Source organism: Lupinus angustifolius, unplaced genomic scaffold (assembly GCF_001865875.1).
Source record: "Lupinus angustifolius cultivar Tanjil unplaced genomic scaffold, LupAngTanjil_v1.0 Scaffold_150_49, whole genome shotgun sequence".
In the NCBI taxonomy this organism is placed as follows: Eukaryota; Viridiplantae; Streptophyta; class Magnoliopsida; order Fabales; family Fabaceae; genus Lupinus; species Lupinus angustifolius.
Window position 1 is genome coordinate 1 of NW_017725933.1, and position 14,090 is coordinate 14,090.

At 32.1% G+C, this 14,090-nt stretch overlaps 1 protein-coding gene across 1 annotated transcript; it reads left to right on the plus strand.

The window, feature by feature from the left end:
• The first annotated feature begins 2,922 nt into the window (after positions 1–2,922).
• On the plus strand, positions 2,923–4,155 carry LOC109340246 (TMV resistance protein N-like). Its single transcript, XM_019577882.1, has 2 exons — positions 2,923–3,452; positions 4,059–4,155. Exons 1-2 carry the CDS (start codon positions 3,004–3,006, stop codon positions 4,153–4,155), a joined length of 546 nt encoding a protein of 181 aa, XP_019433427.1. The 5' UTR covers positions 2,923–3,003.
• The last annotated feature ends 9,935 nt before the right edge of the window (positions 4,156–14,090 follow it).

The window sequence follows — 14,090 nt, forward strand, 5'->3', positions numbered from 1 at the left end:
TGACTCATATCTCTAGATAACAGCAATACAAGTTATGGGCTTGGGCTGATGTAAAGGGGTTGGGGTAGAGGGCTATATATATTGATGTTATGTAAATCTAATGAAACAAGGAGAAGAATAGTAAAACACTAATCCTTATTCTCTAATAATATATAGTGGTAGCCACTCAACGCTCTCGGGGACGTAGGTACTATTAGCCGAACCTCGTTACCAAATCTCTTGTATTATTCTCTTGTCTCTATACTCTTTACTATGTGATTGTTCGCTTGTTCCCAACAAAACCAACCATAAGGATGAAAGAAAGAAAAAAAAAACAGATCGAAATATCGATCATAATATGGAGCTTCAGTGATGTGAAAACACACTATAATGATGTTGTGTATATAAGAAGGGTAAGAAATAGAGTATGAAGAATTAAAGTAATTGAGGATAATTAAGAAAGGAAAGAAAAAAGTAAAAGAACCGTGCAAGAATTATTTTTCACAAAATTTTGACATTTGTTCCATGGTTGAAGAAATTCCAAGCATCTAGAAGACCTATGTGCTGAATCTGTTGCTTCTACAGCTAAGCTACTGAAATGCAAAGGTCAAAGACAATGAATCTTGCAAATAAAGAACAGAGAATGACGTTAATTTCTAATTTCTTAATTTCCTTGCAACAGAATTAGTCTTCACATCACATTGACTATCAAGAACCAATTTCCGTTTTTCTTTCTCCAAGTGACAAGCTATGTGAACACAAAGAGCTTTCAATAATGAGAATAGAATATTGTTGACCATTAGAAGTTAAACCATTAAAGGAGATTATGAAAAACAAAGGACAGAAACAAAAAAAATGGCTGCAATGCTCCTTTGACAAACTAATATTTTGAAACCATAACGAGAATATCTTAATGTTTTTGTAGTTTAAATTCCAGGATCAGCTGAAACTGTGAAAATGGCAAGAGGAAGCAAGGCACAACGGAGAATTGCTTCTCGCCAGTACAGACCAACTCCATACCCCCTGCCTCCTCGCAAAAGGGATATTTATGTTAAAATGTGGTAAGAGCCTTGAAAAAAGAAAGCTTATGGCCATATGTTGAAAACATTGGATGCTGAAGAACAACGCCGGAGCAATCAAAGAAATCAAGATAAATCTAACTTGCTAATTCAATTCATTCAATAAGAATATTATCAATTTTTGTTTCTCATTCTTTTTTCTTTGAGCTTCTTTAAACTTTCTTTTATACACTTCTTGATTCATCAAGACACTTTTTTTTCATGACTCTTACCATATTTTAACAATTTGTGAGGATATGTTCCCAAAGAATTGCTCTAAAGCCTTGGATAAGAAAGATTGGGAAGATGTTACATGTTCTGTGAGTATGGAGTACCCACACAATGTTGCAAAAAGAACTCCGACTTTTGGTGAAGAAGAGAAGAGATTCTGTGAACATCTACATCAAGAAACACAAGCCTTTTTGCTTTTTCCAGTGGCCATGGATATCATAGGTGATGATGCTCTTCACCCCCTATTGGAGCATGTTGAAGATCAAAGTGATGTACTGGCGTAAGAAGCTTGTTTGATGGATTCATAAGCGGAAGCTATCAAACAAATAATTATACTTTTATAGCATGTTAGAATGGTAAAGTCATATATGAATGAGAAAGAAAAAATGAATAAGAAAACTTAGAGAAGGAATAGAGAATCAAAACTCTATTGAAAATATAAACTTTCTCATTATTGTCATTGTAATTACAAAGGTGTGAGAATCACCTTTTATAATAAAAGAGAAGAAATCACAAACAAAACACAACCCATCTATTTTAACATAAATTACAGAACATTAAGTATGAGCACGATGGGGTGGCTCCTGAGGGTTGTGCTGCAAGTATGTTGTTGTTTTAAATTTGTTTATTGTGTTTTTTCTCGCACCATGCCTATAAAATGTAAGGATTCATAGAACACCAAGCAAACCTAAAAATATGTTTGTAATTTGTGAATATCTGTTAAAATAATTTTTCATGGTCTAAGTGAAAAAATATATAAGAATAGATGACATAATGTGTTATTTTGATCTAAAACCTTAAAACATTATTGTTTTGTTGACATTTTTTTATTTATTTAATTAATTTATCAGATGTTACAAATTATTCATACATGTGTGTATATAAAGGGGTTAGGGATGATAAGTTTCTACAAGATCACCGTTCAATCAAAATAAGATATTATAAAGCTAAGATTTCACCTTCACTTTCACCGTCTTCCCTATTTATTGATAGTCACTTTAAGATATTATTTTATGGATTCACCCACTTATATATTTTTAAGTCAGTTTCACATTACACAACTTGAGAATTCTTTGTTTTTCTAACACACACCTGAAATAACTAACAAAATGTGAGTTCTCTCCCTCCATGTAAAAGGAAAATTTAGATGTGAAAGAAAATAAGCACATGGAAGGATTAATGAAATCATAACATTAACATAGTTTATTTGAGGGGATTAGAGGAAGCAACCCTCTAAATTTCCCACAAAAGGCAAGGCAAAATCATTAGGAATGACCATTTCAGCAAATCGGTATTCTTTATCCCTCAAATCAAATAATAAAGTTGCAAAAATGCACAGACGTGTTTGAAGGATATGCACAGTTCCAAGTTCCAACATATATATTCGTATATTCACAGTCAAAACTTTCAAACACTTTTTCTTTTCTTTGTTCAAATACCTAGTATTTTCTCTGGTCTAACTTTAGCAATGGACTACTCTAATAAACTTCAAACACCAAGTATTTAAAAGATTAGTGTTACCAAAATTCATGCTTTATATATACTATATATAAGTATACACACATCAATTGTTGTCCCTTGCCTCTTGCTCAAGCTACCAACAATTAAAAAACCACATAGAGATAAATATATTTATTTAACATTTAGCAATAACACAACAAAAAACCAGAACAGGTACCATACCAAAACATTGTCTCATTGTAAATTAAGGTAAGTTGTTGAAGGTGCCATAGCCATGCAACGTTTGCCAGCTACCTTGTGCCGCATAATCGCTCGTCCATCATGTGACGTATTCGTCAACCACCGCGGCATAGACACGAAGAGGAATGTCGCGGGGTTGATCCATGATCGCTTGACAAAGATGGGAGTGAGGTCCTTCTTGGATAGTATGAACATGAAACCAGGAGATAAATTATTTGATCATATTGATAGGGCTATTCTTGGGAGCAAAGTTGGTGTTGCAGTGTTTTCTCCACGTTATTGTGACTCGTATTTTTGTCTCCATGAGCTTGCTCTTCTCATGGAGACAAAGAAGAAGGTTGTCCCAATTTTCTATGATATTAAGCCTTCTCAGCTTGTGGTTAAAGACAACGGAACACGCCCTGCCAAAGAGCTTCAAAGGTTCAGTTTAGCATTGGAGGAAGCTAAATACACTGTGGGATTAACCTTTGATCCTTTGAATGGGTACTTACTTTGTTACTAAATACACTCATCTCTATATTTCTTTTATAAGAACCATAGAAATGTTAACAATACAATATGAAATTGAGAAGAAGAAAAAAATGAACCAAAAGTATTAGATATTTATACACAATGATTACATCATCCATATATCATTAATATTTATTGATAATTTTTAAAAAATGTTAATACAAATAAATGGTAAATGATTATTGATTATATATAAATTTTTACACTCATAGTAAATAGATATTAAATTTCATCTTGGACCCAAAAAATTATATGGCTCTCTCTATTTTAGTGGTTCTCACATAAAATCTTCAAAAATGTGTTTTAAAGTGAAAATTATATTAGTACATGTGTTTTAAAAAATGTGTTCTAGTTTGTCCATTTTGTTTTAAGGATTTTGTTGCTTGCATTTCCTAAGAGGTGACAGGTCATACTATATAACAGTTGGATTAAAAATACATATGAAAAGTAAACTTTGATGGGTATATAGTTACTTAGTATTATTGCTATATTTTAGTGTATAGAATAATTTTTCATTTTCATTTCTCTCTTTTCTTTAATTTGTTTGGTTAATGGTGTTTGATTTTGATGGATTTTCAGGGACTGGTCAGAATTTCTAAGGGATGCTTCGGATGCAGTGATGATAAACTTGCTAGAGGTAGAGGAAGAGCATAACCGCATGAAGAGAAAACACTGAATACTTATATCACTGTTCTTTGGTGGTTACAGAAACATTTTTAATATGTTACTCAAATATTTTTATTTTTTCGTATATGGGATCAAAATGATACCCATATATATACTCCCTCAACATCATTCAATTCTTTGGCCTAAATTATTTTATTCAATTGGTTTAGGTTTAACTTTTACTCATTTATGTAACTAAAATTCTTTGATTCCTTGGATTTTGGTTTCAAGCAGGCAATTTGCTTGAACCCACTTTTTGTTTTTGTTTATGGCTTATATGTAACAATTTCAAGCGTCAATTCAATAAAGTGAAGTTTAATTTGTTTACACTCTTCAACACATACATATATTATCTTTTTAATTTACTGACTATACCAGTGAATGTTAGGTTATTTAATCACAATGGATAACAACATAAAGATCAATTATTTAATCACAATGGATACTAAAATATGAGGAAAAAATGTATTTTTTATTTTAATTTTTTATTGAAAAATAACTTCAAAAAATGGACGTTGAAGATTTTTTTATCACAAGTCGCAATCTTTATTCATCACGATAGAAAATCCTCTTCTTAAAGTGATGGTATTCTCTTAGTTATATCAAAAAAAAATTGTATGTAAGTTTAATATTTGATATAAACAATACTAAATTTTATAATGTACTTTTTGTTGAAGAATATTTTGTAAGATGTTATTAGTTATTACACATGGAAATAGATCAAAAGTTGAGCTTCAGAACACTGAGTTCAATGGTGAAAGAGGGCAATTATGGAAAGCAACCTATCAATTTATTTTAGAGACAAATATTTTAGAAGAACTTTGTATAGACACATATTTATTCTATACAACCAATTAAAATATGATCACTCATCAAAATAGTAATTTAGAAATGACAAAACCTATAATATAATTATCTTCAGATTTTGATCGCTTGTACTTATGTCAACATATATGCCTATGCAAAGTTTCACTCTAAAATAGAACATACATAATTCACAAAAACTATTTTGTGAGACATTCAGCACTGTTGACAAAATAGTTTGATCACAATTTGTTAATTTCATGAATCACTTGATTTCTTATTAAATATCAAATTTTAATGTTCCAAAGATTGTTTCCATTTTAAGAAAAGTTTAGACTAGTATAGCCTAAAGAAACCCATTATACAAACTTTGCAAATGATGTGTTTTCAGCAATTTATATAGCACTTCTATTTTTGAAGAATTAGTCGACACAAGAATTGTAATTATCTCTCCACAATTTTTTTTAAAGCATAATCAAATCATAACCAAGTGTATAATATATGTTATGGTGCTTTGAAGGAAAGAACTAATTATTTTAAGAGTGTATGTTGTCATTCCTAACAAATTCACTCTAGAAATTGAACTCTTCATATTTTAGTCATTTTGATAATATAATAAGACTTATACCAATGTAAGTGTATATAGTATATGTTGAGCCAGACTCAATAGTTACTTAAAAATACATAGAAAAACCAAAAGATAATGACACTTTTATCCCCTCATTTTACATTGTTATTACATTTTTGTCATTAAAACACACTAAAAACCTAACTGTCATCTTCAGTAATGAAGAAGAGTCTGACTCGTATATGTTTTGGTGGTTGACAGTTTGTCTCGTACTTGTATGAAAGAAAGTTATAAGTTAGGATCATCTCCATTAATGGAGAGGCAAGTACACCCAAAACAAGAGGAAAAATGTAATATGATATGACACTTTTATCTTTAAAATATAATACAATAACATTTTTACCGTTATATAAGTATAAAAATGATCGCTTACCTCTCTATTAATGTAGAAATACTAACTCAAGTTATATACGTGATTCTTTCTGTCTAATCCATGTTATCTCCTCAACCGACCATCACACAAGAAAACGCATTAAAGGAAATTTGAATTTATCTCACTATATTTTCAAGCGACAATTCTTGAAAATACAGAGAATCTGGATCATCAAGGAAAACAAAGAGAAACCAATTTTTTGGAAATATTTTTTTGGTATTTTGTACAAAAAATATAATTCAAGTAATAATCTTACATAATAAAGAACCACATAAAGAAGTAGTTTAATTTATTTTATAATAAATAGGTAAATGAATTAGTTATTCCTTAACTATAATAAACAGTGTTGTTAGAACGGAATGAACCAGGTGATTTGACCAGTTCGACCGCTGACCGGACTTGAAAACGGTTGTGGTTTGCAATCTTAACCGAATAAGAGTTGCTTTGAACCGGAAAAATTTCAGTCCGACTGTATTAAACTTACTTAAACCGGAATAATCAGGGAAGTAAACCGGATGATTCACATAAAATTTTAAAAAATAGAACACTACTCTAATCTTTTGTTTTACTTTGATCTAAAAAAAGATGGAGGGATGTTACTTCCATATAATTATATAATTATTAATAATACAAAGTTTAACATTTATATATAATTATATATTTATATATATAAATTATTAAGTATATAAAAAATTATTCAGTCCGGCCGAACAGTTTAACTATTTAAACCGATTAAACCTAATACGTGACATATTCTGGTATGAGTATTTGACATCTAGTTGGTTTCACATTGATAATTAGTATGTTAAACTAATTTGATTAAGCTTTAAAGAGCCACATAACATGTTTTTTTCAATGAAAGTCAGTGTTAGGAAAAATAAGTAATCCAAAGGATAGTTAGGAGTTGCTATAGTTAGAAAGTAGTTAAAAGTGGTTAGTCTAAATATAGCAAGTGTATAAATACTTCATTGTATTGTGTATGTGATATGTGAGTTTGTCACTCTCTCAATATACAAGTTCTCCACTCAATCAATTTCAATTCCAATTCATCTTCTTTCTCAAATACCGAATTCTTCTTCTTCTCTTTGTCTTGATTTTCTTTACTTTGTTTTCATTCAATTTCTACAAGTTTCAACATTTGGTATCAAGAGCTTTAAAGATAAAAAAAAAACCACTCTCTATTCTGTTGCAAAAACATGGCACAAACCACTGCAAATTTTTCAACAAACTTGCCAGTTTTGGATGGATCGAATTGGGCAAGGTGGTGTATCTAGATAAAAGCCATCTTTGGCTACCAAGATGTGGCTGAAATCGTAGAAGATGGGTTCTCAATTCTGGAAGAATGAGCTACTGAAGTTCAGAGGAATGAGTACAAGCAAAGTAAGAGGAAAGATTGCAATGCCTTGTGCATAATTCATCAAGCAGTTGATAATGCACACTTTGAGAAGATTGCAGGTTCTGCAACTTCTAAAGAAGTCTGGAAACTCTTGAGAAGCACTATGTTGGTGCTGCTCAATTAAACAAGATAAGATTACAGACCATGAGGAGAAGGTATGAACTTATGCAAATGGAGGAAAGTGAGAAAATCTCTGAATTCTTTACAAGAATAATCACTCACACCAATAGCATGAAGTCATGTGGAGAAAAGATGGATGATGCCACAATAGTAGAGAAGATTCTAAGGACAGTGGCACCAAGGTTTGATCATGTTGTGGTGGCCATTGAGGAATCAGGTAAAGTTGAAAGGATGAAGGTTGAGGAGCTTCAGGGGTCACTTGAGGCCCATGAACAGAGGATGAATGAAAGGGGAGCAGATAGATCTTCTCACCAAGCTCTGCAGGCTCAGACATTCAAGAAGGGATCTCAATTTGTAAAGACTTTCAACAAGAATCGAGGGAAAATCTTTGAACAAAGAAATGGCCCAAGAAAATTCTCACAATCTAGCAATGACCTCAATACTGAGCATGGAGAGACATTCAATAAGAGAGATGGAGGAAAACAGGTCAAGACTTGGAAGAAAAGGATGGACAGAAAGAGAATTAGGTGTTTTAACTGTGATAAGCTTGGACACTTCTCATCTGAGTGTCAAGCACCTAACAACAACCATCACTATGGAAGGCAAGAATTAGAAGCAAACCTTGTCAAGGAGGATGATGAAGACTCTGGTGATATTGTTGTTCAATTAATGATGACAACAATCAATATGAGTACAGGAAGTGATACATGGTACCTAGACTCAGGATGCTCCAACCACATGACAGGAAAGAGAGAATGGTTGGTGAACTTTGATCCAACAAGGCAGAGTAAGGTGAAATTTGCAGACCACAGAGTCATTACAGCTGGAGGAACAGGTGATGTTCCCCTGACCATGGCAAATGGGAGGAGAGCATACATAAGTGATGTACTATTTGTTCCTGAGATGAAGACTAACTTGATCAGCATTGGTCAGTTGCACGAAAAGGGACTCATTATGCAGCTTTTGAATGGTTTTATGACAATCTATGATGACCAGAAGAGGAATATTTTGAAGGCTCCATTGACAAGGAACAGAACCTTCCAAGTCAAGCTAGGAGCAGGAAACTCTCAATGCCTGAATGCAATAACCAAGAAGGATGAAACATGGTTATGGCATCTGAGATATGGTCACCTCAACTTCAGAGATCTTGGATTACTAAGGTCAAAAGATATGGTAAGTGATTTGCCAGAAATCAAGGTTAAGCAACCTGATTGTGAAAGTTGCATCACTGATAAACTGACTAGGACCTCTTTCAGCAATTATTCACAAGCAAGAGCCTTAGATATACTACATGTAGCGTACTCAGATGTGTGTGGACCTATGGAAGTGCCTACATTAGGAGGAACCATGCATTTTGTCTCCTTCATAGATGAGTTCAGTAGGAAGATGTGGATCTATCTTATCAAGGCAAAAAGTGAAGTCTTTGTTAACATGGTAAGATACAAAGCAATGGTAGAAAGGCAATCTGGTAAACAGATCAAAATAATCAGAACAGATGGAGGAGGGGAATTCACATAAAGAGAAGTTGAGAAATTCTGTGAAGACAATGGCATAATTCATGAGGTCACCTCTCCATACACTCCACAACACAATGGGTTAGATGAGAGAAGAAACAGGACAGTTATGAATATGGTGAGATGTATGCTCAAGTGCAAAAGTCTTCCTCACAACCTATCGGGTGAAGCAGTCACAACTGCTACATATGTTCTCAACAGATGTCCTACACAAAGGCTTAACAATATGGTTCCTGTGGAGGTATGGACATGGAAGAAACCATCAGTGAAGCACTTATAAGTGTTTGGTTCTATGTGCTATAGACATATACCATACCAGATCAGAAGGAAGCTAGATGATAAAGGTGAGTTGATGGTTTTTGTTGGCTACAACTCAATTGGATCCTACAAACTACTCAATCCTGTGACAAAGCAAATAGCTTTCAGCAGGGATGTCAAGTTTGATGAGATGAGTACTTGGAGTGATATTCTCAAGAAGATTGAACACAAAGAAGCAATTGTCACAGTGCCAATAGAAGAAGAGCATGAGAACATACAGAGCATACAGGCAACAAACACAATCTCAGGCTCAGAAAGAAATCTAGACCTACAAGGACAAGAAGCATACCAACAAGACTTAGTGAATTTGAGATGCTTGCAGATGATGCAGTTACATAAGAAGGTGACTTAATTCATTTTTCACTCATGGTTGAAGCTGAACCAATTACCTTTAGTCAAGCAATCAAGGAAGAAGTCTGGATCAGTGCTATGGAGGAGGAGATTAAGTCAATTGAGAAAACAACACATGGGAACTAGCTAACCTACTAACAGACAATACTCATATTGCAGTAAAGTGGGTATATAAGGTCAAGTGCAGACCTTATGGAAGCATCTCTAAACACAAAGCCAGGTTAGTGGAAAAAGGGTATATGCAAAGAGAAGGATATGACTACTCAGAGGTGTTTGCACCTGTTGCCAGATTTGAAACTGTGAGGCTAATTGTGGCTATAGCAAGTAGAAATGATTGGAAGTTGTGGCAACTTGATGTCAAGAGTGCCTTCTTGGATGGGCCTCTTGAAGAAATAGTGTACATCACCCAACCTCCTGGATTTGAAATAGCAGGGAGAAAGGACAAAGTGCTAAGGCTTATAAGAGCCTTGTATAGACTAAAGCATGCACCTAGAGCCTGGAACAAGAAAATAGATTCCTTCGTAGCATTAATTGGCTTCATCAAATGCACAGTAGAACATGGAGTCTATGTATGCATCACTGCAACAAATGAAGTGATCCTACTATGCCTCTATATAGATGATCTGGTCATCACAGAAAGTAGTGAGGATGAGATCATGAAGCTAAAAGGAAAGCTTAAATCTGAGTTTGAAATGACAGACTTAGGAGAATTGCCATACTTTTTAGGAATTGAGTTCCTAAGAACAGATAAAGGAATCATTATGCACCAAAGGAGATATGTGATAGAAATTCTAGAGAGATTCAAGATGCAGAATTGCAACCCTGTCTTGATTCCAGTTGAAGGGAGTATGCAGTCAGACAATCCATCAAACAAGAAATCAGTGGATGCAACTCTTTTTCGACAAATTGTAGGATGTCTCAGGTTTGTGTGTCATAGCAGACCTTATCTAGCTTATGGTGTATGAGTAATAAGTAGGCACATGACCAATCCTAATCAGCTACACATGACAGCAGCCAAGAGAATCATGAGGTATCTAAATGGGACTTTGAACTATGGCATTCTGTTTCCAAACCAGAAAGAAAATGAGCTACAACTAGTTGGGTTTTCAGACTCTGATTGGTGCGGGGATAAGGAGGACAGGAGGAGCACATCTGGTTATGCTTTCTTTGTTAATGGTGCTCCAATCTCATGGAGTTCCAAGAAACAAGAAGTAGTGGCACTCTCAACGTGTGAAGCTGAGTATATTACAGCCTGCAATGTCAAGGCTTATGGTTAACCTCTCTAATGTCAGAATTAAAGTGTGTTGAAGACATGAAGATTGAGTTAAGAGTTGACAACAAGTCATTAATAAACTTAGCCAAAAATCCAGTTAGCCATGGAAGAAGTAAACACATTGAAACTAGATTTCACTTCTTGAGAGATCAAGTAAGCAAGAAGAAGGTTGAGTTAGTTCATTGCAAAACAGAAATTCAGATTGCAGATGCAATGACAAAGCCATTAAAAGGGGAGACAGATTTGAGAAGATGAGGAATATGTTATTAGGCTTGGTTAAATTCCAATAAGATAGAGCAAATGTTTGAATCTTTAGGAATGTTGTGTTTTCATTATAACTCTTTGTAGCATATTGTTGAAGAAAGTAATTGTAAGATCATACAAAACTCTTTTTAATTAAGGAAGGGTGTTAGGAAAAATAAGTAATTCAAAGGGTAGTTAGGAGTTGTTATAGTTAGAAAGTAGTTAAAAGTGGTTAGTCTAAATATAGCAAGTATATAAATACTTCATTGTATTGTGTATGTGATATATAAGTTTTTCACTCTCTCAATATACAAGTTCTCCACTCAATCAATTTCAATTCCAATTCATCTTCTTTCTCAAATACCGAATTCTTCTTCTTCTCTTTGTCTTGATTTTCTTTACTTTGTTTTCATTCAATTTCTACAAGTTTCAACAGTCAGAACATTTGAATTAGATTACTTTTATTTTTTTCGTCCTTTTCTTGCTAGAAAATGTGAATATCACTAGGTGATGGTATTAATTTACTACATATAATCTGGCATAAAATTCTATTCACTTATCCATATATGTTATATTGAGCCGTAAGAAGTAACATTCAACCAACCCCAAGAAATGGAAATAAAATTTCTATGAATTTTATCCCTTTGGTCAGTCCACATTCCCTTATATGGACCTTGAACTTTCACAGGTAATAGCATGGCCATTATTTCATTAGGCCTTGTTCTAATATTTCCACTTTGATATTTCGTTATTTTGACTCAACATTATTAGCATCTTCTTTCCTACTTTATATTGACGATGATGTATAATAATAATTTCTCAATGAGGTATTTCAAAATATCTCTCTTTTATTTACGATTTGCCAAAAGAAAAGTTGCAAATATCATTTTATGCATGTTGATAGTAAAATATTTACGGCAATCATCAACTAACTCGTTAGGCGTATTTTGTAAAATTCAAGCTAAGGTCGAAATTATTCTACTGGTAAAAATGGAAAAACATAAGATAAATATTTGATTTTTTATTTTGTTGAATAATATATTTCATTTCCATACACAAAATAATTTATTTTTGTCAAAATTAGGGATAGGGCAGCAATGCTTAAGACCTTACCGTAAATTGATTGTAATGGATTTGAGTTTTATGAATTAGACCAAACATTTTTTTTTATCTTAAAGGTAATATGATAATATATTTATATTAATTATTTGAATTATATGTTTTAAAATGATGCTTAATGGTAAGCATATTTTTTTAATAGAAGGGGAAGAGAGCACACTTCTAGATGTTTGATTCCAAAAACTATTGAACTAATTCTACTATAATAGTTATAATCATTTGATTTGATTTTGACCTATGATATAAACATGTTGAAATTAGGGATTGAATTCTTGACTTAATGATTAAAGAATTCAATTATTTATATCATGTGAGGTGTTCTCGTTAGTTACTCTTTATTTGGTTGACAAGAGAAAATGAGAAAAGAGAAAGATGAGAAATATAGTATATTTTTGTGATGTTTGGTATAAGAGAAGAATGAGAAAAAATGAATAGAAAAAAATATTTTTTTCTCTTTCTCTTTTGTTTGGTTGGGTAGAAAATAAGAGGGGAGATATGATATTATGGTTCAAATGACAAAAATGTCCCTAAAATAAAGAAAATGTCATTCAAATTGTTGTTTTATTATTAATTAAAAATAAATATTATAATTTTAAATTATAGATATTATTATATATATTTTATTATAATATCAATTAAGTTTTTTAATTGATATTTTTTATATTCAAAAGAGAGTGTATATTAGTATTATTTAATAGTAATAAATAGATAAATTTGAATGACATTTTTGACATTTTATCAAAAAAATTATTTTCTCTTCGTTTTCTCACCAAAGTATGATAGAAAGCATTTATGGTGGGTCTTATCCACTTTTTCATCTCTTTTGTCTTTCTCTCTTCTCAACTAAGAAAGATCACATTTCTTTTCATTTTCTTTCTTACCATTTCCCCTTTTGCTTATTTCACCTCAAACAAATAGAGGTTTAATGTTTTTCTTCTTTTTTTATAAATAAAAATGGTAACTTCTTTTCTACAAAATAAGTTCATATAAGTCAGCATTTCTGTTTGATTAGTATAATATAGAACGAAATATGGAACTTGAAACTGCTCCTAGATAATAATAATAATAATAATAATAATAATAATAATAATAATAATAATAATAATAATAATTAATAATAATAATAATAATAAAATAATGTGTAAGTAAATCGGAAGCAAAACTTTTTTATTCATTATGTTGATTAGTATAACTTAAAATTATTAGGTCATAATGAATCAATATAGTTGTTAAGAATATTTTATTTCTATGTAAGAGTAGTTATATGATGCTCATTATACTATTTAAATAGGATTTATTTTTTTGTATCAATATTCTTTTTTATGACATATAAATAATGTGTCTTGTTAATGAATGAAATTAAATCTTTTATATAATACATTTCTTGTATGCATATTTGTTTGCTGCATAACTAGCCTAACTAACAATTATATTTGTATTTGGTCGCTTCTCATTTTGAAGCGAGGGACTATATATTAACTACTATTGTTATGTAAGAGCAGAATCTTTATATTGGGTTATAATTAGAACACCTAATAAGAGTATTGATTCTTCACTATTTGGTAGGAGATGGTAATTGTCCAAGAAAAAGATAAGTGAGTTGCTTTGTTTAAAATAAGAAATTTCATGGCCATTTCCTCTAAATTTTGTAAATGTAACTATGTAAGTCCCTCCTATTTTTCAAACCACCCACTAACTTGTTCCAAGTATATCAAATCAATCATACTTGTCGGAGCGGAAGATCCATGGAGAAAATATAATAGAGAAAATGACACCGAAAATTTATGTGGTTCGGCAATTTGCCTA